This window comes from Agelaius tricolor, unplaced genomic scaffold (genome assembly GCF_023055355.1).
Source record: "Agelaius tricolor isolate 1412-34295 unplaced genomic scaffold, bAgeTri1.0.p SCAF_18, whole genome shotgun sequence".
Taxonomy (NCBI): Eukaryota; Metazoa; Chordata; class Aves; order Passeriformes; family Icteridae; genus Agelaius; species Agelaius tricolor.
Genome location: NW_027269278.1, coordinates 1,886,108 through 1,909,763, shown reverse-complemented (window position 1 = coordinate 1,909,763; position 23,656 = coordinate 1,886,108). Strand labels below are relative to the sequence as shown.

Below are 23,656 nucleotides of genomic sequence, written 5' to 3'. Positions count from 1 at the left end.
CCACCTTGGGCTCACGTTCAGCTGCTGTCACCGGTGTCCCCAAGGCCTTTCTGAAGCTGTTCCAGAGGGCCCAAAGGAGGGGCCGGGGCTGGGGAAGGCTCTGCAGGAGCCACCCGAGGAGGGCTGAGGGCACTGGGCTGGTGCAGCTGCAGAGAGGAGCCCAGGGCAGAGCTCAGGGAAGGAGGGAACGGCTGCAGGGGAGCTTTGGGATGGACACCAGGGAAAGGTTCCTCCCCCAGAGGGTGCTGGGCACTGCCCAGGCTGCCCAGGGAATGGGCACGGCTCCGAGGCTGCCAGAGCTCCAGGAGCCTTTGGACACCAGGGATGCACAGGGCAGATTGCTGGGGGGTCTGGGCAGGGACAGGAGCTGGACTGGGTAATCCTGGTGGATCCCCTCCTCCACGGGACATTCCACAATTCCAGGACATTCCGACATTCCACCATTCCATGACCTCGCGCTCCCCTCAGAGCCCTCCGTGACGTCACAGCCTTTTCCCGTGACGTCACGCCCCGCCGGCGCCGCCGGGCCCGCTCCCAGCAGCCCCCGCGCACAAGATGGCGGCGCGGGGCGGCGGGCGGTGAGCGAGGGGCGGCAGCGGCCGCGGGCCGACATGACCTACACGGCCGAGCAGCTGGACGGGGTGCAGCGGTGAGGGGCACCGCGGGGCTCGCGGGAGACCGGGGGGCGGCGGGGAGGGGCAGGGTGAGCCCGGGGAAAGGCGGGGAGCGGGCCCGGGGCGCCCCGGGATAACCCCGTGTGCGCCCTCAGGATCAAGCGGTGCCGCGATTACTACGAGATCCTGGGCGTGAGCCGGGACGCCGGCGAGGAGGAGCTGAAGCGGGCGTACCGCAGGCTGGCCCTCAAGTTCCACCCCGACAAGAACCGCGCGCCCGGAGCCACCGAGGCCTTCAAAGGTGAGGGGGCCCGGGGGGAGCCGTGAGGGCAGCGCCGGTGCAGAGGGGCCCGCGGAGCCCAGCGGGGTTACGGACACAGCGGCGGCCTCACAGAACCCTGCTGCGGCTCGGCAGGGTTTGCATTTCTGTCTGCAAAATACACGTCTCCCATAGAAACGATGGGAAATGCATTCCAGGTGTCATTCCCAGATACTTCTGAGGAGCTTTACAAGGGTCTGGAGGGACAGGACACAGGGAACGGCCTCTACACTGTCAGAGGTCAGGGATGGATGGGATATTAGGAAGAAATTCTTCTCTGTGAGGGTGCTGAGGCCCTGGCACAGGGTGCCCAGAGCAGATGTGGCTGCCCCTGGGTTGCTGCAAGTGTCCAAGGCCAACTTGGATGGGGCTTGAAACAACCTCATCAAGTGGGAGCTGTCCCTGCTGATGGCAGGGGATTGGAATGAGGTGATCTTCATGGGTCCTTCCAACCCAAACCGTTCTGGGATTCCATGATACTGAAGAAGGTTCAGGACTTGGAACTGACACTGGCCATGCAGGAGAATTGGGTGTTTGTTATCAGTAATTGCACCTTGTCATGAATAAATTTTTATATATATGTATGGGAATATGAAATTTAATCCAGTGTGCTGTGTCTGGAGTTCTCAGTTATGCTGCAGTGTTATTGTCTAAACTCATACATATTTCCCCTTTCCATGCAGCCCAGCATGAGGAAAGACAGTGACTCATTCAGTCTGTTAAAACCAGGAGCTTCTGGAGAGCTGTCCTTTATTTGTTTGTGTTTGGGTTGTATTTGTCTATGAACTTGTTCTGTCAGAGATCAAAGAAGAAGATGAGCCAAACTAACCCTCCTGAGTGGTTGGATGTGAGGTGTGAAATAGATGTGCCACACAGCTTCAGGAGCATCTCAGGCAGCAGGAGAAACTTGGGAGTGCCCTATGCATTTTAATTGGTGCCTGCAGTTATTAACTTTGTGTTAATTGTCTGTGGGATATGGAGGTGCACTCAGACCAAACTTGCATTTGGCTTGAGCTGATAAAATGCTCCATTCTCACCAATTTCTTGGCTGAAGTGAACTCTCATGTCAGTTTTACAAATATTTCAAGTCTCTCATATACCTGGACACTTTGTGTTTCTGCTGGCATCAGTGACAGCAGGAAGTGGTTTCCATCACAGGTAATGGCAGGGCTGTTGCACATCTTTTGTAGAAGTAGCTCAATCTTTGGTCAAGCACAAATTTCTTAGGCTTATTTGGGCTTTTTTTGCTGCTTCACTTCCAAAATGTGAGCTCTGGGAATGTAACACTGGTTTTAATTCCCTCTCCAGCAATAGGCAATGCTTTTGCAGTTCTGAGCAACCCTGAGAAACGGCTCCGCTACGATGAACTCGGGAGTGACCATGAGCACGTCAGCTCTGGCCAGGCCAGGCACTACAATTACTACACAGAGTTTGAAGCAGACATCACACCAGAAGAAATATTTAATGTGTTTTTTGGTGGGCACTTCCCTACAGGTCAGTACCTGGCTGCAGTGGTTTCAAAGGGCAGTGGACTGACTAAGCCTGAGGGAATGGCTGGGGCTGGGCCAGGGCAGGGCCAGGCTGGATTTTGGGAGAAGTTTCTTCCCCCAGAGGGTGCTGGGCACTGCCCAGGCTGCCCAGGGAATGGGCACGGCCCCGAGGCTGCCAGAGCTCCAGGAGCCTTTGGACACCAGGGATGCACAGGGGGGATTGCTGGGGGGTCTGGGCAGGGACAGGGGCTGGACTGATCCTTGTGGATCCCTTCCAACTCAGCATATTTTGTGATTCTGTAAACCATGAGGAAGTTCAGCTTCCCTTGGGACTGCTCAGGGAGGTGATGACACATCTGAAAAGAGCAGAAACCTTTCCACATTGGATTTCTGCCTCTCTTTTATTCCCTCCATCATCTGAAGCCAGTAATGCTATGGGAGGTAACACAAGGTGTGAATGAGAAGGGATCAGAGTTGTTTTCCATGATGATTGGACTCAGTGACCTCAGAGGTCTTTTCCAACACGAGCAGTTCCATGCCTGGGTTGTACTAGAGGCACCTGACAGCATTCCAGGCCAGCAGGGCCCAGCTCCTGGAGCTGTGCTCTCAGGGGAAGCAGGAGCTCCTGTGCCTCACAGCAGCCTGTGCTGTAATGGAATCACAGCCTGGGAGCTCAGCAAGGGCTGCCTGCCAGGAAAGGAGCATTGGGGGCTGTGCAGGGTCCCAGGGGCTGTGCAGGGTCGGTGACACAGCAATGGGAGCTGCACCTGGAGTAGCTCTGTGCGTGTCTCAGCCCAGCCTTGGCATAGGAAAAATAGGAAGATCCTGCAAGATCAGTGGATTAAAAGGAAATCTGAAATTTTGAGGACTTCAAGGGCCTTCCTGGCAGCATCTAAGGAGTTGCTTTAGCACTCCTGGGAACTTTTCACTTGCAAGGTGTCACAAAAAGTGATGTACACACCAGTTACTACAGCCTGAAGACACACAGACAAGTAGTTACTTATTAAAGCTTGCTGTGAGTGGTGCATCCTGCAGCTAAGGGGACCTCAGATCCCAGGCTTGCACCAGTGGATATGCAAAGCCAACCCCAGCATGGTGTAATTCCAGCTGGAGTCTGCAAGTTTTCCATCTCTGACTGTGCAAGGAATTGCACCTGGATGTGCCCTGTGTGGGACATCACCCTTGTGGAGTGGGCTGGGGGGGACAGGAGTTGAGGACAGAAAATTGAGGAGCTGTGGGAGGAGTTTGGGTACAGGGCATGGCAGGTTTATCAGGGAGACTGGCATGAAGGAGAAAATGGGAATTTTGGCGAAGCAGCAAAGAGTAAGAAGATAAAAATATAATTCTGTAGTCGTGGGTGTTGGTAGTAAGCAAGAGTTTCCTCACTGGGCTTTTGAGGGCAGGTCTGTGGCTTTATTTTTACTGAGCAGTTTTCCTCTATGGATATTCCATGGAAAAATAGTTAGATTTAAAATGTTAAATGTGATAAAACTCAAAGGAGACTCCACTTGGCAGAGTGTTGCAGTTGTAATGAAGAGAGGCTACAAGTTCTTCACATAAAAAATAAATGCACATGGAACAAATGAAACTGCTGCCAGAAATCCTTGGAGAAACTTAACATTTGGGAGAACTTTTTTTCTAGGCACCCCTATAAAAACCATTCTTCTTTTCCCACATTGGCTGCTTCTTTTCACAGCTTGATAAAATTTTGTCTGAGCAATGTCGAAGGATGGAAATAAACTTTCTTTTTTCCCAAAAGAAACTTTCCTCCTTGGAGCCAGCCTGGCTTGGCTCACTGTTGGAGCTCTGACTGCACACATGCCTGGAGCTTGGAAAATCTTTGAACAAGCAGTGGAACAGAGGTTTTGACACAATAGCAGAGATCACCTTTGCCCAGGTTTCTTGCAGAATTCTCTGGGAAACTCAAAAAAAGGACAGGATAAGAGTATAAAATAATGTGACATCTTTCCCAGGGCTTAAAAATAGTTTTGCATTTCTGTTGTGATGATAAGCCACAGATTTCAATTCTCTAACAAAGATATTCTGAATTTCAAAAGAGGAGAGCACAGCTATTATTAAGATATTCATATGGTGATAAAATCAGATCCTGAGCTTCAAATTGAAGCAGCAAATGCAATTCTTCCCTCATTTTAGATTTTTTAAAAATAAATCAACCACATTCCGTGTGCAAGAAAGAAAATCCTGAATGGTTCTACTTTTTTACACTTTTTAAAATCTCTTTCTTTATTATAAAATAATTAAGTGAAATTATTAATGGCTTGAAGGCAGAGGAATTAGAAATGAGGGTAGAAGACCACATTCAGTAATTATGGGAGACCATAATTCACAGCCTGAGCCTGGTGAAGCAAATTCATTTTCCTGCCACAGCCTTGCAAGTGAATGTGACACGAACAGCATTAAAATATGAGATACAATCATACAAATCAGAACATGTTTCTGCAGCTTGATTCAAATTAAGATGGACTGGAGCACACTACAATTTCTCTGGTAGGCTTTTTGGAATAACATTGTGATGGTGTTTAATTCTGAGGTAGTTTGTGCTTTTCACTCTGAGATCTCCCAGCTGTAATTCAGGCTGTGGAGTATAAGCCTGGAGAATTCAGTAGAAGCTGAGGAATGCAGGTGAGTAGCAGCAGCTGGGTGAGACATGAGTGTGTGCTGGTTTCTTTGCAGGGAATATCCACATGTTCTCCAATGTAGCCAGAGATGCTCACTACTACCCACGGAGGCACCGGGCCGAGAGGGCGTGGACACAGGAGCCAGAGGAGGAGGAGCACAGGCCACAGGTAGCCAGAAGCAGAGATCTCCTCAGCTTAAATAATTAAACAGCTCAGCAGGGTGAGGGATCCTCTTCCAAAGCCAGGACAAACCCTCCCATGCTGGAGTGCTCAGTTTATCCTCAAGGGCCACAGCCACAGTGGATATTTTCTTTGTCACTGGTTGGCTTTTATGAACCACTGCTGTAAAGATCCATTGCGTTTGCAGCATCTCAGGCCCTCCAGTTTCTGTCACTGAGGTTTTGCTGCTGCTTGCTTTTTGCAAGCTCCAGTGCTTGGTAATCCAGCAACAATGAGTCCAAATGGGAGCTGGTGATGGATGTGGAAGTAGTGGCTTGTCCTCAAGGTGTATTTAATCCTTCAGTAAATGAGCACCCAGGGGCTGCACAGGCCTCTTCCAGCTGGGGACAGGGTGGGCCTGGGACACATTTCTGCCTACTGAGACTTCCAGATGAGACACAAGGTGTCCTTTGTTGTCAGTGCACATACACACCTGCCACCTGCCTTAGCAAGATCTTCCTCTGGAGACAGTCTGTTAACCTCCAGGGATCATTCTCCAAGGAAGATGAGTTCTGCCTTGTGAATCTCCTGCTCAGGAAAAAAAACTGGTACAGCTGACAGACAGCTAAGCTGGGGGAAGTGAATCCAGCCCCTCCTTTCAGGGAAGACACTGAGGGGCTGGAGTGTGTCCAGGGCAGGGAACAGAACTGGGAAGGGGCAGGAGCCCCAGGAGAGGCTGAGGGAGCTGGGCAGGGGCTCAGCCTGGAGCAAAGGAGGCTCAGGGGGGCCCTTGTGGCTCTGCCCAGTTCCTGCCAGGAGGGCACAGCCGGGGGGGCCGGGCTGTGCTCCAGGGAACAGGGACAGGGGCAGAGGGAACGGCCTCAGGCTGGGCCAGGGCAGGCTCAGGGTGGGCACCAGGAGGAATTTCCCCATGGAAAGGGGGCTCAGGGATTGGGAGGGGCTGCCCAGGGGGGTTTGGAGTCCCCATCCCTGGAGGTGCCCAGGAAGGGCTGGAGGTGGCACTCAGAGCTCTGGGCTGGTGACAGGGTGGGGATCAGGCACAGTTTGGACTCCATGGTCTGGGACAGCTTTTCCAACCTCAGTGATCCTGGGATCCTGTGAATCCCACCTACTGCTGCATCAGGAGTCCTTCTTGCTATCCCAGGCCAGAGAGCAAAGCCTAAAGAGCTGCATATTTTATTTTCCTCTGCATAAGAAAAGGCATTTTAGAAGCCAGTTTAGAAAGAAATTGAAGAAAAGAAGGAAGCATCAGTGTTTTCTCTTTGATAGCGTTTCCACTCTTTTGTTTTGCCAGATGAATCCAATCAAAAGCCCCAGTGCTTGCATCCTGTCTGAAGTTACACTGCATGGGAGCTCTTAACCCTTTACTGCTCAGGCATTAAATGCAGGGCTTGGGCAGAGGCTGAGATCTTTACAAAGGGGAGCAAATTCAGAGGCTGCAGGAAAGCTGTAGGCACACAGGAATTGCAGGGTGTTCCTGCAGGCTGGATTGGACACTGACAGGTACAGTAGTGCTGTGGGCACTGTGAAGGAAGGGGCAGGGGAAAAGATCATGGAAAGAAAATTGTGTTCAAGAGTGTTCTGATATTATTAATAAAGGTTATTTAGAAATTACAATGTCTCCCCTCTCAAAATCCCAAAGTACTTCCTCTTTTTTCTTCAAAGTTTACATGGAACACATTGTTGATCTGTGATTGATAGCCTGGCTTCTCTGAACAGATGCCTTTTTCCATCTCTGTATTTTCTTGACTGCTAATCCTTGTACTTTTCAGAATTCATACTCTGCATTTATCCAGCTGATGCCAGTTTTCATCATCATAATAGTGTCAGTTATAACCCAGCTGATGGCCACCAACCCACCCTACAGCTTATTCTACAAATCGTAAGTCCTTTAAAACCACATTTTTCTGCTGCTGCTGTTTGCAGTATGGAGGCTGATGGAAGTTGGGTTTGATAGCAAAATGCACGTTAATGTTCTGCTCTTTATAGAAAATGTTACCAGTTTGTAAATAAGGAAATACCACCAGCCTGCAGTGGTGAGTTCTGAGCACTGTGAAGTTACCTGTGGGGAGCTTCAGTGCACAGGGTGCTGAACTGTGAGGGTCAGAAACCTTCCTCAGCTGGTGTGGGATGGTTTTGCACATTGATAGAGGATGGGGAATGTGGATGTAGATCAGCTTCTCATCTGACCAGCCCCCAGGATCTGTGGATCACCCTTGAGGTTCCTCTGGAAAGCAGCTAAAAAATAAACCTATGGTTTGCAGTATAAATCCAAATCTTTTCTGGAGCACGAATTCCACTGGAAGCTGAACAAATCATTGAAGCCTTGAAATGCCCTGGTTTAACCTCTCCAGAGAAGCAGGGCCCTGGGGGCTGGTGGGCTCTGGGAGCAGCAGGACCCCACCAGAGCTGCTGTCCTGGGAGCTTGTGGGGCAGAGGAAAAGCCACGTGCTGCTCTCAGCTTCTGGGGCTGGAGGAGGGAAAGAGCTGACCTGGGCTGGCCCTTACTGAGAGAAGAGTGGGATTGGCAGGTTTGGGGCAGCCAGCAGAGTGCTCCAAATAGTCCCCTTGTTCCCTTCTGGGAGTAGAACTGCTCAGGTCCAGCCTTCCCCTGCTCTCCTCTGCCAGAGCAGCCCAGCACCCCTCATCATTTTACCACACGATGTCAGTGTGAGGCCCTCAGAAAAGAGCAGGAGGGTGGATGTTTTTAGGGTGGCTTTTTTTTCCCAGGGAGTGTTTTTGTTATCTGCCAGTCCCATGTGAAACCTCCCACGCTGCCCCCACAGCAGCTGAGCTGCTTTTCTTCACCACCTCCCCTTCTCCTGGTGATGGGAGATTGTCAGGCCTGAGCCTGGTTCGCAGTTAGGCTGTTTATTTAATCATAGCCTTAAAACACTGAACAGCCTAAAAACCAAAAGAAACTGGGGACACCTCTGAGACACAGGGAGGAGAAGGAAAAGAGTCCAGGAAAAAGGGGCAAACAGGATTCTTTTGAGTGTAACCTTTGTGTTTTGGCTGCCTGCCTCTCTCTGTGGGCAGTGATTTGAGCAGAGGCCTTGGGTATCTGCTCAAATAAGGAAATTCACTCCACGAGTGTGGTTTAACCCAGTGACTGTGTCAGAGGGGCTGATTCTTCCTACAGGGTATTTTCCAGCCTGTTCCATGTCTCACTTTGCTTACTTACATTATAAAACCCTGAAGAAAAGTGTAACTAGAATCCCCCCTGCTAAGTTTTATTTACTAAAGGATCCCAAAAAATGGGAAAATCCAGATCCAACTGCATTGTTGCCTAAGTTTTTATAGACTCTGGGATATTTTCCTATGTTCGTAGCAGGAGGGTGGATTCTGTTTGTACTGCACAGCTTGCTGTCCCTGAGATTGTAATTTCCTGACTGGATGGGTGAGGGAGCCATAATCCTGCAGAAATTAACTGTACAAATATTGCTGTAAATATTTTCCTCTGGAAATGCTAATATGGAGAAATAGCTCTTGATTTTTTGAGGTCTGAACTGTTGAAACATGTGATTTCTCCCTGCTGCTCACACAGGTCCATAGGCCACGTTGTGAGCAGAGAAACAGAGAACTTGCAGGTGCCTTACTATGTTGATAAAAACTTTGAAAAGAATTATCAAGGAGCAGAACTTCAAGAGCTTGAGAAAACAGTTGAGAAAGATTACATAGACTATATTCAGACCAGCTGCTGGAAGGAGAAACAGCAAAGTAAGTTATTTCTGTCCCTAGGGTGTTTCAGGGGCTGAGGGGTGGCTGTGCTCCACAAAGCTCTGCTGGTTTTAGCCTCAGTTTCCAATCCTTGTAACATCTCAGACTTGCACTGGTTTAAAGTGCCTCACATCTGCTCTTAACACTGAATTTGCTATTCTTGAGATCTGTCAAAATTCATTTTAAGTGATTCTGAAAGATGAGTGGAAAGTAGACTTCACCATTTGAGACACTTTTTTCCACTCAGGTTTTATGCTTGAATAACCCTTAGTGATGGTTTAAACATACAACCCACCACATTTATCTAGCCCTGGCAGAGTGCTAGGCTGGAAAAATCTTGAGACATCACCTATTGCATGTTTCCTTTGCTGGAGCAGAATCAGTTTTGCTTTGACTGTCTCCACAAGAAGTTTCTGTAACTTTTTCCTTAAAAATTCTCCAAGAGAGTCCAGAGTGTGTCCAGGTGCTCTTGGCTCCCTTGCAGTGGGCTGTGTTCCTGGTATCAGTTTTCAGAGCATGCTTCCGTGGTTTGGGTGTTATTTGCATTTTCTATCTTTAGCTGAGTTGGAGATCATGTTTTTCACCATTTTCAAGTCTTTCAAAAGCAAGAATTGAATGCAGAAAGGAAGAACACAGATGTGAGCATTCAAAATCGTTATTCTCACTCAGCCCTGAGTGGATCAGTGGCACAAATAAAGGCATGTTAGCCCCATATTTTATTGTTTGTTAATTGCTACTAATCTGGTTTGTTGAAGAGACAGCAAATTCCTGCTGTTTGCACAATGGTAAGAAGTAACAAATCAAATCCCAAGGAGTAGCTTAGGCTGGGATGTTTTGACTGATTTTATTCACCTAAAGAGCTCATCACCTTCAAATGAGTCAACACCGAGTAGTGCTGTGTGTAAAGGAAGCTGGAACAAGTTGTGTGAGTGTTCAGTAGCAGCAGCCAAGCTGCTTTCACACCCTGGTGGGGGCTTTTAATTGCTCTCTGCAGAACAGTCCTCAGCACACTGCTAAAAGGTGCCTTTGCACTTGTTTTCAGTTTCTTTACCAATTTATCTAAAGAGGACTCGTGTAATCCTAAAGGAGAGGAACAGTAGTGTTGCTGACTCCAGGCTCTTTACAGGTGTTTGATGGGAAGGCTTATTTTGGCTTATTTTACATAAAAGTTACCAATCCTGCTTTTAAAGAGAAATGAAAAGATGTAGGCTCTGAAGTGAAAAAGGAAAAGAACATATAATATAAGACCATAAAAGCCCTGAAGTTTTTGGTGTGTTTCATTTGTGAGTTTTGAATGTCTGTGGCTGGCAGGAGCAGCCTCCAGGGATAATGTGGATGTTCATACTCATAAATGTACACTTGCTAAAAGGGAGAGTTTCCTTCCTACAGAAAAATCCCTTTAATTGACCTCATGCAGCTGAGAGTCACCACATTGTCTCTTCCACAGAGAGCTGGAGCTGAGGAGAGCCCAGCCCCAAATAGGGGACAGGGTTTGTGAGTCTGAGGGAGCCCAGGAGCCAGAGAGGGGAGATGATCCAGCCTGGAATGCCAAGTGCCTGCCAAGCTGTGCTCCTCCAGAGCTTTGTGCACTCAGGGGCTGTGTTAGTCACCAGCTGCAAATACATTCACAGCAGCCACAGTTAGCACAGCCTCAGGCCACTGCTGTCATTAAAAACTCACCGTTTTCAGAGTGCTTCCCATCCTGGCCATAGCTGAGACTGGGCTGACCTTAGGACAGTCATGTTTGTAAAAATAAACTCTGAATACAGGATGGAGTGCTGGGGGAAAGTTCTGCAGATGCTGAGGCAGTTCTTAGTCAGCTGTTGCTGCACAGTGTTGGTCCCTTAATCCTTGCTGAAGTGTTGGAATTGGTGTGATGAGCTTCTTGTCAGTTGAATGTCTATTTATAGTACATTTGTTGTGTTTACTGAGTGCACGTTTCCCTTGAGCACCAGCAAAACAGACAGAGATGAGTAGTTCAGGAACAGCTTGGGTTTTAAAGTCCTTGATTTTAAGACTTGAAAAGCATTACCTGGTGTCCAACAACCTTAAGGAAAACATTTAAAATAATGGATTGGTTGTACATTGTTCAGCCAGTCAGTTTTACAGTGCTGCAGCAGACTCTCAGCAGAGCAGTGTGTGAAAGTTGGGTGTGCTGGGGGTTTGGGTCTTCTGAAATCTGGGGCACAGTTGGGTTCAAAAAGCACGTGCCAGGTTTTACAGGAGATGGTTCAGCTGGGATGGCTCAGTTATAAAGTGAGGCTGCAGAGAGCTTGGGATCACAAAGAGGCAACTGAAAACCAAGTCAGGATAAATATCACAGAATCATGGAATGGTTTGTGTTGGAAAGGGCCTTAAAGCTCATCCAGTTCCACACCTGCCATGAGTAGGGACACTTCCCACTGTCCCAGGCTGCTCCAGGCCCCATCCAGCCTGGCCTTGGGCACTGCCAGGGATCCAGGGACAGCCACCACAGCTGCCTTGGGCACCCTGTGCCAGGGCCTGCCCACCCTCACAGGAGGGAATTTCTTTTGTATATCCAATTGTCTATCCAATGGAAATATAGTTGGAATTCAATATTTTAGAATCTCCTTGAAGAAAAGGCTTCAGAAGAGCCACTCTGTGACGGATTGAAACCCACAAGGAGCAAATGTGATGGAATGAACGCTGTCAAAAGTGCAGGGAATAATTTTCCTCAATTGGATAAGTGTAAACTGAGATTCTCCACTGCACAACTCCAGAGACTCTGGGCTCAGAGACAATTACCTGAGCCTGGTTTTTACTGGAGGCTTGACAAGGCTGTGCCCAGCACTGCTTGAGTGGCATTTTGGTTATAAACCTGTAAATGGATTCCTGCTCTAAAATGAGCTGTTCCTGCCTGTCAGTTTGTGAAGCTTTCCAGTGAGTGGGAGGAGGGTTAAATGGCTTTAAATTTCAGTGGGACAGGGACAGAGGACGTAAGGCATGAAAGGATCTATTGAAGTTCTTTCCACTCTGAATAATTTTGTAAAATGAGGGGCTTGTAAGGTGTATAAAAGCTCTTTGAAAAATGGAGTGTCATCAGGTAGCCTGTGCTTACGGAGATGTTGACCTTTTCAGAAGTAAATTACTGCTGTTCTCCTCGGTGCATCTAATCCTGCAGCCAAATTATTCTGCAGGGAAAAACCTATATTAAGACTTCCTCAGCTAATCAGCAAAAGCAACTTCTCTGAATTACTGGGAGGAAATAATTTAAACAATGGGATTATTTCAGTTTTATGTGGCTTTTGAGAAGAAGGGGAACAAAATGCAAAGTACATTTGAGATTGTTAATGAAAGGGCAGGGAGGCCTTTCAAACAAGTCCCTTGGGTCGCTGTTCACCTCCCTGGCTTCAATACCCACCAAAATTAAAATTTAAAAGTGCCACAAGAATAACGAAGCACTTAGAAGCAGTTCTTTAAAGGAGGCTCAGGACTTCATCCTAATACTTTTTTTTTTTTTCATCTTTCAGAGTCTGATTTGTCCAATTTGGCCAAGCTCTACAGAGATGAGCGGTTAAAACAGAAAGCAGAGTCCCTGAAACTTGAGCACTGTGAGAAGCTCTCCAGTCTGATTGGGATGCACAAAGGGGGCTGACCAGGACGCACATGTTCCATACTTTTATTTATTGCTGGTTTAACTTATGTTTTTATTTTCCTCCATGTGAAAAGGAAGGGGTCTGTTGTAAAGAGTGTGAATATTGGAGTCTTTCTGCAGGCAGTGCAGAGAGGGGCTGGCAAAAGCTGCAGGGCTGCTGTTTGCTGTAATATATCCTGTACATTAGATTTGGGTCCAAGGACCAGTGGCACTTTGTAAATTCATTCCCCAAGACACGCTCTGAGCTCAGACCCCAGCTGCCTGGGTGGTTTGCCTTCCAGGCTGTGTGTGCTTCCCAGGAGAGCAGGCTCCCCTCTGCTTCCCATGTTTCCTATGGATCTGCAGCTCCCTGGATTCCCCAGACAGCGCCGTGCTCTGGGTGTCACCTCCCCCTGTCCCTCCTGGCTGTGCCACAGAGCTGGGGTGGTTCCAGTGCAGGAGGGACAGTAGGAGGGACAGTCCCTGCCTGAGGGCAGCCCCTGAGCACATTCCCAGCTCTCCTGTGCCCGTGCTGCTCCAAGGGAGGGCTGTGCCCATCCTGACACCAGCATGGGAGTCTGGGAATTGCATCCATTCCAGTGTCTACCAGACTGCTGGGAAAGCAGAACTGTGGTCATTCCCTCCTCTGTTTCCAGTGGCATATTTTGAAGCTGGCTATTCCATTCTGGTTTTTATCTGCACACTCCCCCAGCTCTCCCAAGATCCTGCATTTTCCAGTACAGTTCTCATGTAGCATATTTTTACTCTGTTGAGCAGCTATGAATGTTTCACTGTAGACATGATATTGCAAAGAGAAAAATCCATGTGGCAATGTCCTGTTTTTTTCTTGATCCTCCTTCACACGGCCAGGCCTTGAAATGCAGGTTGATGCTGGGTTGTCCTGGTGAGCAGCAGACCAGTGTTAGAGCAGTGTTGCTCCAGTTGAGCACCATGAACCCCCTGAGGCAGTCTGGTGTGTGCCCTGCATGGAATGAGCTGCTCTTCCAGGGAATTCCTGCCCAGGGTGGGGGTTCACAGAGCAGCACTGCTCCCCTCTGACCCTGGGAGTGGGAGTCAGTGACACCTGAGCAAGGCTCTGCTGTTGCCACATGCCTGAAACTCGAGTCACACAGGATGCACAGGTGGCCTTGGCTGAAACCTAAGGAGTAACTGCTCAGAAGCTTGGGAAACGCCAGGATTAAGCCTGCCTTTAAAGCTCAGACTGTTTGTGTGCTGGGCACTGGTGCAGTGGTGTAGGAGTCCCACTGGATGGAACTGGGGATGTTGGTGCCACAGTGTGTCCCCTCCATGTCCCTGTTCCATCCATACACCCCTGGGAGGTTTGGCAGGAAAGGAAGCTGGAAAAAAACCCTTTTCTGGGTTTTCTGGGGTCTGCACAAGGATGAGGGGTTGGTTTGAGGCCTGGTGCTTCTGCGCACAAGCCCTAAACATCCCAGGAGAGGAGGAGGAGGAGGAGGAGAACAGTCCGGGGACAGCAGCAGTGCTGTGGTTGGATGTCATGAAAAGGACAAAAAAATGACACAGTGACTCTAAATTTCATTTTTATGCCCCATTTGTAGGAAACCTTGTAGGAATATGGGGAAGTTGAGTTAAAATTTTGGGGCACCTGGAACAGGAAAAGCACCGGTAAAAAGGGCATTTGGGGGGGGTTGGTGTGGAACATTCTTAGTGCCAGGGTTTAAGGGCAGGAATGGGTGATGATTCCAGGTTGGTGGCTGGCACAGCAGGCAGCCTTAATGCTGATATTTCCCACTTTTCAACACATGAGTGTACAAAACTGAAAATAATGTTGCTTTTTATATAGTAAATAGCTTGTAGAATATATTAGGAATCTATTTAAGTGGTTGGACTTTGTTCCAGGGTTGGAATCTTCCCTGCCATTCCTGTGTGACTGTAGAGGCATGCAGGTAGGGAGACCAAATCTGGCAATTTCTTGGACTCACAATGTCCTGCACGGAGCTTGAACTCCTCCACAGCATTTTGCACTGAAACTGGATTGTACCTTTCATCCAAAGACCTCGAGTACTTGATGGAGACCTCCTGTGGGAAGCACAATCAGCTGGGAAACGCAGGAGGGAGGTAAAAACATCCCCAAAAGCAATAAGTGTTCTGTTCCTAGCCAGGGTCAGGGTGCTGGTCCTGGTGCGTGCTGTGAGGGAGGGCGTGTGGCTTGGGACCTCTGCGGTGACAAACAGGACTAGTTGTGTTTGTTGGTGCTCCTCAGGGAAAAGGAGAATCCTCTCTGGAGCCCCGGTGTGGAAATGCATCGCTGTCCTTCTCCAGGGGGTACTTGGGGTTCTTTGTGGGGCTCTGACGGGAGGAGAGGGTGTTCCTGGGTGCACCAAGCACTTGAACGTGGGTTTGTGTGTGTATATATATTTATTTATTTTTAAATAAAGACGTGACATCGCTGTGCCTGTCCATGTTGGTCTGAGCCTGGTGCCGGGAGGGTTGCAGGGGATGACGGGGCCGGGGAGGAGAGGCGGCCGCCATTTGCCGCGGGGTGCGGGACATGGCCGAGGGCTTGGGATGGGGATCGGGGCTGGGATCAGGATCGGGGCCTGAGCCCTGCCCGCGTGTGAGGGACCGGAGGGCCCGTGTGGGCGGGGTCTGCGCTCCCGCCCTCATGGCAGGGGCGGGGTCTGTTCGGGCCCCGCCCCAGGGCCTGCACGTGACGTGGGCTCGGCGGGAACGGAATGGGGAACGGGACTGAGGGCTGGGAATGGACACGGGACTGGGAACGGGACACGGGACTGGGACACGGGACTGAGGGCTGGGAACGGGACACGGGACTGGGAATGGGACACAGGACTGGGAACGGAACTGAGGGCTGGGAATGGGACACGGGACTGGGAATGGGACACGGGACTGGGAACGGGACTGAGGGCTGGGAATGGGACACGGGACTGAGGGCTGGGAATGGGACACGGGACTGAGGGCTGGGAATGGACACGGGACTGGGTACGGGACACGGGACTGGGAACGGAACTGAGGGCTGGGAATGGGACACGGGACTGAGGGCTGGGAATGGGACACGGGACTGGGAACGGGACACGGGACTGGGAACGGGTCACGGGACTGGGAATGGGACACGGGACTGGGAACGGGACTGAGGGCTGGGAATGGGACACGGGACTGGGAACGGGACTGAGGGCTGGGAACGGGTCACGGGACTGGGAACGGGACACGGGACTGGGAACGGGTCACGGGACTGGGAATGGGACTGAGGGCTGGGAATGGGACACGGGACTGGGAACGGGACTGAGGGCTGGGAACGGGTCACGGGACTGGGAATGGGACACAGCACTGGGAACGGGACACGGGACTGGGAACGGGACTGAGGGCTGGGAACGGGACTGAGGGCTGGGAACGGGACACGGGACTGGGAACGGGACTGAGGGCTGGGAACGGGACACGGGACTGGGAATGGGACCGAGGGCTGGGAATGGGACACGGGATCGAGAACGGGACAAGGGATTGGTAACGGGACAAGGGACTGAGAAGGGAGCAGGGAGCGGAACAGGGAATGGGGCAGGGAACAGGACAGGGGGCTGGGAACGGGGCTTGGAACGGGACAGGGAGCTGAAACGGGACAAGGGGGCTGGGAACAGGACAGGGGGCTGGGAGCGGGGCTGGCCCCTGACACGGGGCCGTGTGGCCGCAGGTCGCCCCTGCCCCGCCTGTCCCAGCCCGGCCCCGCTCTCTGGCCCGCGGCTCTGGGCTCGCAGCCCTGCCCGGGCATCGCCCCTGTGCCCCAGCCCCGGCAGAGCGGGGCCGCCCCGGGACAGCCTGGCAAGGGGCCGGTGGGTCCCTCCTGTCACACCGCGCTCGGGGCTGTCCCAGTGCTCCCGGGGCTGCTGCCGTGTCCCGGATGCCCCGGTCCCTCCTGAACGGAGGCGGCTCTGAAAGCCCCTGCCAAGCTGGGCCGGTGTTTCCTGCTCCTCCGGAGCTGCAAAAAGTAGCTCCAGCGTGGGAGAGGCACATCCTGCTTTCAGCAGCTACCAGCAGCCTTCCTCCTCCTCCTCCTCCTCCTCGCTGCTCGTGCCAGGCTTGCCAGCACTGAGGTGAGCACACACCGAGCTGGCACGAAATCCAGGTTAATAAGCAAATGCAGTGGTGAGGCTTCAGGCAGTATCACGCTGGCTTAAACATAAATGAGCATTTAATTAGCAAGTGTGGCTCAGCCGGGGTCCACCCGCTGTTCTGTAACATGTTTGTGCCCCACAGGCACAGCCCAGCCTGCTCTGGGTGCTGGGAGGTGCTGGTTGGGTTTCGTCTGGCAGGAGGAGCCCAAGGGTCTCTGCATGGCCTCCACACCGAGGGACAAACCCGGGAGCAGCAGGAGGAGGTGCAGGTGTGCAGCGTGCCCTGGGCTGGTGGCAACCTGGGGCTGCAGCCAGGGCAGTGACAGCAACGCCCGGCCAGTTCTGCTGCTCCCACAGCACCCCCAGAGGGGCTGCTCACAGCATCCTCAGGATCCCAGAATCACAGCCTGGTGTGGGTTGGAAAGAACCTCAAAGGCCACTCCCTTCCATCCCCTGCCATGGCAGGGACACCTTCCACTGTCCCAGGTGCTCCAAGCCCCAATGTCCAGCCTGGCCTGCCAGGGATCCAGGGGCAGCCACAGCTGCTCTGGGCACCCTGTGCCAGGGCCTGCCCACCCTCACAGGGAACAATTCCCAATATCCCACCTAATTCTGCCCTGTACCAGTATGAAGCCATTCCCTGTGTCCTGTCCCTCCATCCCTTGTCCCCAGTCCCCTCTCCAGCTCTCCTGGAGCCCCTTCAGGCCCTGGCAGGGGCTCTGAGCTCTCCCTGGATCCTTCTCTGGTCCAGGTGAGCACCCCCAGCTCTCCCAGCCTTTCCCCTGCCTCACTCCAAAAGTGCTCAGCACAGTCCTTGCTGCTGCTGCTGCTGCTGTGACACCCAGGTCCTGCTAAGACCACAATGGTCACAGTGACAACAGCTGTGACAAGTGACACAACCGGAGGCTGCGAGGGTGGCAGGAGAGCAGCACCTGACACCCGGCTGTGCTGTCCACCCCACTGTCCATCCTCTGTCCACTCACTGTCCACCCCACTGTCCATCCCCTGTCCATCCCCTGTCCATCCCCTGTCCACTCACTGTCCATCCCCTGTCCACCCCCTGTCCATCCTCTGACCACTCAGTGTCCATCCCCTGTCCATCCTCTGTCCACTCACTGTCCACCCCACTGTCCATCCCCTGTCCATCCCCTGTCCATCCCCTGTCCATGTGCTCCCTGGCACTCACTGTGGGAGCTGTGGGAGGTGGGCTGGCCCCAGACACCTCCTGGAGCCCTGTGGAGAAGCAGGGCCAGGAATGGCAACCCCAGCACCACCCTGGCAGTCCGTGCCTGTGCCTGACCATGAAGAAAGGGATTTGGGGGTTTGAAATCCCACATACACACTCCTTCTTGCACAAGGCCACCGCACCAGTGAGCGCTGCCCAAGGCAGGTCCCCTGCAGTCCCTGTGGGCACAAATGCCACCTGCAAGCCCAGCCCAGCTCAGCAGGGAAGGGTTAAGTGCCAGCCCAGCTCTACGGGAAGCTTTCCTCTCCTCCTTGCCAAGGTTTAATTTTAGTCCCTGCATGAACCCAGAGGACGTGGGCATCGGGTTGCTCCAGGACTGGCAGCACTGGGGAGCACCTGCTGCTGCTGTTTCATGGCAAAAATTCCCCCAAAAGCTGGGACTGGGCTGCACCAGCAGCACTTGGGGTGGGCAAGCTGCAGAGATCCTCATGTCACCCCAGCCACCCCACCACTGGCATGGGGTGTCCCCAAAAACGACACATGGTTGCAGTCCTTTGGTCAGTTCCTGTGAATCCCAGCGCTGCTCCATGCCCGGGTTGATCCCAAGCCTTGAGTTTGCTCCTGGCCGCTTGGATTGGCTGTGGGGGAGCTCCTGCTTGGGGCAGGGCGTGTTTAGGGGAAAGCCCAGCTGGACACACCATTGCTGTGGCGAGGTGGGCAATGGCACCGGGAAGGGAGCCGTGGTGGGGATGGAGCTGCAGCTCGGGGTCCTGCCGTGCCCTCAGCACCGCGGATGGGACATCCCCAGAGGGGTCTGCAGGTCCCCCCGGCCCGGGGCAGCCCAGCCGTTCCATGGGGTCACACCCAGGAGCTGTATGGGGTATCCTGGGACCTGTGTGGGGTGCCCTGGGACCTGTCCTGCGGTCTGGGGAGAGCGGGGCGGGATGAGGGGCAGGGATGAGCCGGCGGCCCCCGGCAGGTCCCCGAGGCTGGGGGCGGCGGTGGCATCCCTGCAATGCGCTTGGCATCGGCTGCCCCGGCTGGCGCTGACCGAGTCCATGTGATCCGGGGCTTGCTCTGAGTCGCCGCCGGGTCCAGCCGCCGGGACGGCGAGGGAGGCAGAAGGTCGAGCCAGCGGCCCCGGCAGAGCGGCCCCGGCCCCGGCCCCGAGCAGGGCTCCCCGGCACCGGCCGAAGCCCCCGCGCTGCTCGCTGCCACCATGCCCCGCGGGAAGAGGGAGCCGGTGCTGCTGTCCCCCGCCGAGCTGCCCGGCCCCCAGGGCGAGGGTCCCCGCGCGGCTGGGGACGGCCGGCGCTCCGCGGAGGAGGAAGAGGAGGAGGACGGACACCTCCCGGGGCTGCCCCGCGACGACCTCACCAAGAGCATGTCGAGCTCCTCCTTGTCCTCCTACCACTCCGCCCTGTGCTCGGACGGCACGGAGACCTTCAAGGACTGCTTGGAGTTCCTGGACGAGGAGGGATCGCCCGGCCGGGCTGTCCCGGCCCGCTGGGCTCCGGCGGGGGCCCCCGGCGCGCCCCCACCGCCCGGCCCCCTCTCCCGCCCGCAGCGGGCTCAGCTGTCCAGCGCGGCTAAGAATAGCCCAGCTCCGGGCCAGGGGGGCAGGATGGGTCCCCTCGGTGGGGACCGGCAGCCTGTGCCGGCCGCGGCCGCCGCCGGGGAGCCGGCCGTGCCCCGGCAGCCCGGGGCGATGCTCGCCGCGGCTCCCAGCGACTCGGACGAGGTGGACGGCGAGGTGCAGGCACTGACGGCCAGGGCTTTCCGCAGCCTCTCGGGGCTCCCCGGAGCTCGACTCGACATGTGCAGCTCCCACACCTCCTCCAGCCTCTCCAACTCGCTGTCGGAGGACGGTGGGCGGCCGCGGCGGTGGCCGGCGGGGGCCGGGGAGCCCCGGGGCGCGGCGACAGCTCTGCACGGCAGGGTGGGATGGCCTTTCCCCGCCGGCGTGGACGGGGAGCTGCTGGGCAAGGAGCAGTTCGAGTGCGTGGATGTGGAGCTGGAGAACGGCGAGGCCAGGAAGGGCCACGGCAAGAAGAGGACGGTGCCCAAGCGCCAGATCCTGCTGAAGAGGAAGGAGAGGAAGGAGACGGGCTTTGGCCCGCGGGGGGATGGCCCAGCGCCCCAGCCCCCTGCCAGGAAGGAGCCCCCCAGCAAGGGCAGAGCCGTCGGCGAGGACTTCAGGTTCAACTACCAGCAGTTCATGAAGGCGGCGTCCCTGGAGGCCGGCACCGACAGGACCAGGGCGGCCTCGTGCCTGGTGAAAAACGTCCTGGCCAAGAAGATGCAGTACGAGCAGCGCATCAAGATGGAGCAGAAGGGGCTGCGGGGCAGCTCGACCTCCTCGGGGCCGTCCTCCGCCGGCACCGACCTGCTGGGGGATGGTCTGGAGGGCAAGTCCAGCTCGCTGTCCCGCTCGGACTGCAGCTTCTCGGCCGAGGACCTGCGGGGCGGCGGGATGCCGGTGGCCACGGCGGCCGCGGGGAGCACCGCCACCACCACCCATCCCACCAAGGGCGTGGTGCTCAGCGAGGCGACGAGGGAGACCGTCTGCAACCTGAGGAAGACGTTCAACGAGCTCAACCAGAGGATGAAGTACCAGGAGGTGCTGGAGGGCCGCTGGCTGCCCGCGGCCGCGGAGGAGCACACGTCGGAGAGGATCTGCTACCAGCGCGCCCGCGCCTTGTTCGAAGCCCAGCCCGGGGTGGGGAAGGTGCTGGATGTCGCCCCCCGGTTTGCGAGGGCGCCGAGGCCGTGGCCCAGCTTGAAGGAGCGAGCCATCGGCCCCATCCATTCCCAAAGCCTCCCCTTCAAGGCCGAGAGCCGGGCGCTCCCCGCCACCCCGCCGCGCCGCCCCTTCGCCTCCTCCCGGGCGCAGGGGGCGAGGCCGCTGCCCCAGAGCCAGCCGGAGAAGCCACCGGCAGTGCCCCGCCGGCCGCCCAGCCCCGGCACCCCCCCGGAACCCCGGGGGTCCCCGCCAGCCGCGCCCCCCAAGCCGCAGGAGAAGGGGAAGGGGCGCGTCCCGCAGCCCCGGGACGTGCGCAAGCTGGTGAAGAGCAGCTACAGCCTCAAGTTCGGGACTGCCGGCGCCTCCCGCGGCACCGTGGCACCGGCGAGCAGCGGGGAGCCGCCGCCAGCCACCCCTCTGGTCATCCACTGCACCTCGGTCCGCCGGGAGCCGCCGCCGGAGCCGGCGGGGGAGGAGATGCCGGCAGCCCCCGCCGAGGGGCCCGCAAGGCCCCCGGGCAGCCCCGCCAAGCCCCCCCACAGCTCCCCCATCAACATCACGAGGGTCCAGGCCACGCGGAGGGGAGCGGCACCCCCGGAGGAGCCGCCGGCGTCGCCCCCGCGCCGGGAGCGGAGCGAGCTCCGGCTGCCCCCGCGGGCCCCGGCGGCCGAGCGGGTGCCGCACGTGGAGACCCATCTGCACGTCCTGGTGGGCCGGCCGGGCCGGGAGAGCTCCCCGGCCCAGAGCAGCGCGGTGCTGCGGGCAGAGAAGACCGTTCTGCTGCCGCCGCCGCCGCCGAGTCCCGCCGAGGGGAAGGAGGTGCGCGGCCGGGGCGGCAGCGGAGCGCTCCCCGCTGCCGAAGGGCCGGAGTCGCTGGGGCAGCGGCCCCGCAGCGGGGACAGCCGGGACCCCCGTGCCGGAGCCCCGGGCGGCAGCAGCGCTCGGCCGCGGCCGGCGGAGCCGGGGGCGAGGAGCGCGGCAGAGCCCGGGGCCGGCGAGCAGAGGCAGCAGCAGCCCGGTGGCTCCGGTCCCGCCGCCCCGCTCCGAGCCGGGGACAGCGGCGAAGGCTCCCCTGGGCGGCTGCCGGAGCACAGGGAGGCCTGGGAGCACTCGCCGCTGTGGCCGGCGGCTACAGAGCCCTACCCGCCCGCTGCCCCGGCAGAGAACTCCAACTACTTGGCAATCCCCGAGAGAGCCCCCAAATCCACGCTTATGCCAAAGCTGTCCTCGGTCCCCAACCCAGGCAGTGCATCCTTTGGGACCCCCTTTGTCCCCATCCCGGCCAGTGCCTCTTTTGGGGCTCCCTCAGCCCCCAACCCAGCCAGTGCCTCTTTTGGGACCTCCATGGTCACCAACATGACCAGCTCATCCTTTGGCTTCCCACCAGCCTCCAGCCTGGCCAGTACGTCATTTGGGGCCCCCTTGGTTTCCAACTCCAACAAGTCTTTTGGGGCCCCTCTGGTGCCCAACCTGTGCAGCACATCCTTTGGGAATCCCTTGGTCTCAAATCCATCCAGTGCATCCTTTGGGAATCCCTTGGTCCCAAATCCATCCAGTGCATCCTTTGGGAATCCCGTGGTCCCCAATCCATCCAGTGCATCCTTTGGGAACCCCTTGGTCCCAAATCCATCCAGTGCATCCTTTGGGTCCCCACCGGCCCCCAATCCATCCAGTGCATCCTTTGGGAACCCCTTGGTCCCCAATCCATCCAGTGCATCCTTTGGGAACCCTTTGATCCCCAATCCATCCAGTGCATCCTTTGGGAACCCCTTGGTCCCCAATCCATCCAGTGCATCCTTTGGGTCCCCTTTGGTCCCCAACCCAGGCAGCTCATCCTTTGGGTCCCCCTTGGTCAGCAACCCAGTCCCCACTTCCCTTGGGCATCCATCAGTCTCCAACGTGGCCGGCTCTTTCTTTGGATCCCCTTTTGTCCCCAGTCCTGCCAGCGCTCCGCTGGGAACCGGTGCCTATGCCCTTCCTGGTGGGGAAGTGCCCTGGAGCAAGCCCAGCCCTGAGCCCCTCCTGCCCCGACCCCCCGAGGGCTCGGCTGCTATGGAGCCCCCAGCCCAGCCCCACCTGGAGGATGCTCCTCCTTTCCTCAGGAGGAGCGATGGTCCCTCGCCGAGCGGGAGGAGCAGGCAAAGCCCCCCCAAGCCCTTCCCCGCCGCCGTGCCCGCCCAGCGGAGGATGCTCGTGGATCCCAGCAGCGGGAAGTGCTACTACATGGAGCCGCCGCGGCAGCCCCAGATGAAAACGCTCTACGACCCCGAGACCGGGCAGTACCTGGAGGTGCTGGTCCCACCGGTGGCATCACACACCGGGCTCTACCAGGCACCTTTCAACCCGCTGGTCATGGCCCCGGGGGTCTACGGCCCATCCTACGCACCCTACGGCGGCTTCCCGGGGCTCCCGGCACCGCCGCCCTCCGCCCCCTCTCCGCCGCACCCCTCGCTGCCGGCTGCCGACAACCCCGGGAGCCCCGGCTCCGCTCCCAAGGGCGAGGGGTCGTCCCCTGCCGGGGGTCCCGACTGCGGCTACCTGGAGAGCCTGTACTACATCCCCACGGGCATGCGGGCCAGCCCCGGCCCCGAGCAGCCCCCGGCCCGCGCCAGCCCTGCCGCGCCCGAGGGATCGCTGCTCCGGATGTGACGGGACGGAGCCGCCGGGATGTCCCTTCCCTTGGCCCGGCTTAGCCCAAAGTCAGCATCACCCCTGGCACGGGAGAGCCTCCCTGCCCACGGCTGAGCTGGCAGAGCGCCGAGGGGTAGCGGGCACTGGCTGGACTTCCCTGGCTTCTCATGGAAACGGGGACAGAAAGGGTGTGTTCGGTGTCTGCAGCTGGCAGCCCTCCCTAGGGGGACATGGAGGTGTGGCCCCGGCCAGCAAAGGGACCACAGAGGCCCCGCTTCCCCCTGTCCTGCCAGTCCCATCCCAAGGATGACCCGGGCTGGTTTGCACAGGGGGTGATGGCCTGGCCATCCCCAGCTCCCCCAACCACAGCTGCAGCACAGACACCCCAAAATAGTAATAAAAATGCTGAAAGAGCTTTAAATCTGCTTCTTCA

General features: G+C 56.0%; 2 protein-coding genes across 2 annotated transcripts; both read left to right on the top strand.

Annotated features, from left to right (window-relative positions):
• Positions 1–493: 493 nt before the first annotated feature.
• DNAJC18 (DnaJ heat shock protein family (Hsp40) member C18) lies at positions 494–14,999 on the top strand. The gene is made up of 7 exons (XM_071443003.1): positions 494–649; positions 770–915; positions 2,242–2,427; positions 5,118–5,230; positions 7,015–7,124; positions 8,790–8,962; positions 12,454–14,999. Exons 1-7 carry the CDS (start codon positions 612–614, stop codon positions 12,576–12,578), a joined length of 891 nt encoding a protein of 296 aa, XP_071299104.1. The 5' UTR covers positions 494–611; the 3' UTR covers positions 12,579–14,999.
• Positions 15,000–19,068: 4,069 nt separating this feature from the next.
• PROB1 (proline rich basic protein 1) lies at positions 19,069–23,241 on the top strand. Its single transcript, XM_071443771.1, has one exon. It carries the CDS (start codon positions 19,069–19,071, stop codon positions 23,239–23,241), a length of 4,173 nt encoding a protein of 1,390 aa, XP_071299872.1.
• Positions 23,242–23,656: the final 415 nt, after the last annotated feature.

Coding starts and splice junctions, on each gene's coding strand:
- DNAJC18 (XM_071443003.1), top strand. CDS start 612: ATGACCTACACGGCCGAGCAGCTGGACGGGGTGCAGCG. Junction 2,428..5,117: donor TGGTGGGCACTTCCCTACAG/GTCAGTACCTGG, acceptor GTTTCTTTGCAG/GGAATATCCACATGTTCTCC. Junction 5,231..7,014: donor AGGAGGAGCACAGGCCACAG/GTAGCCAGAAGC, acceptor TGTACTTTTCAG/AATTCATACTCTGCATTTAT.
- PROB1 (XM_071443771.1), top strand. CDS start 19,069: ATGCCCCGCGGGAAGAGGGAGCCGGTGCTGCTGTCCCCCGCCGAGCTG.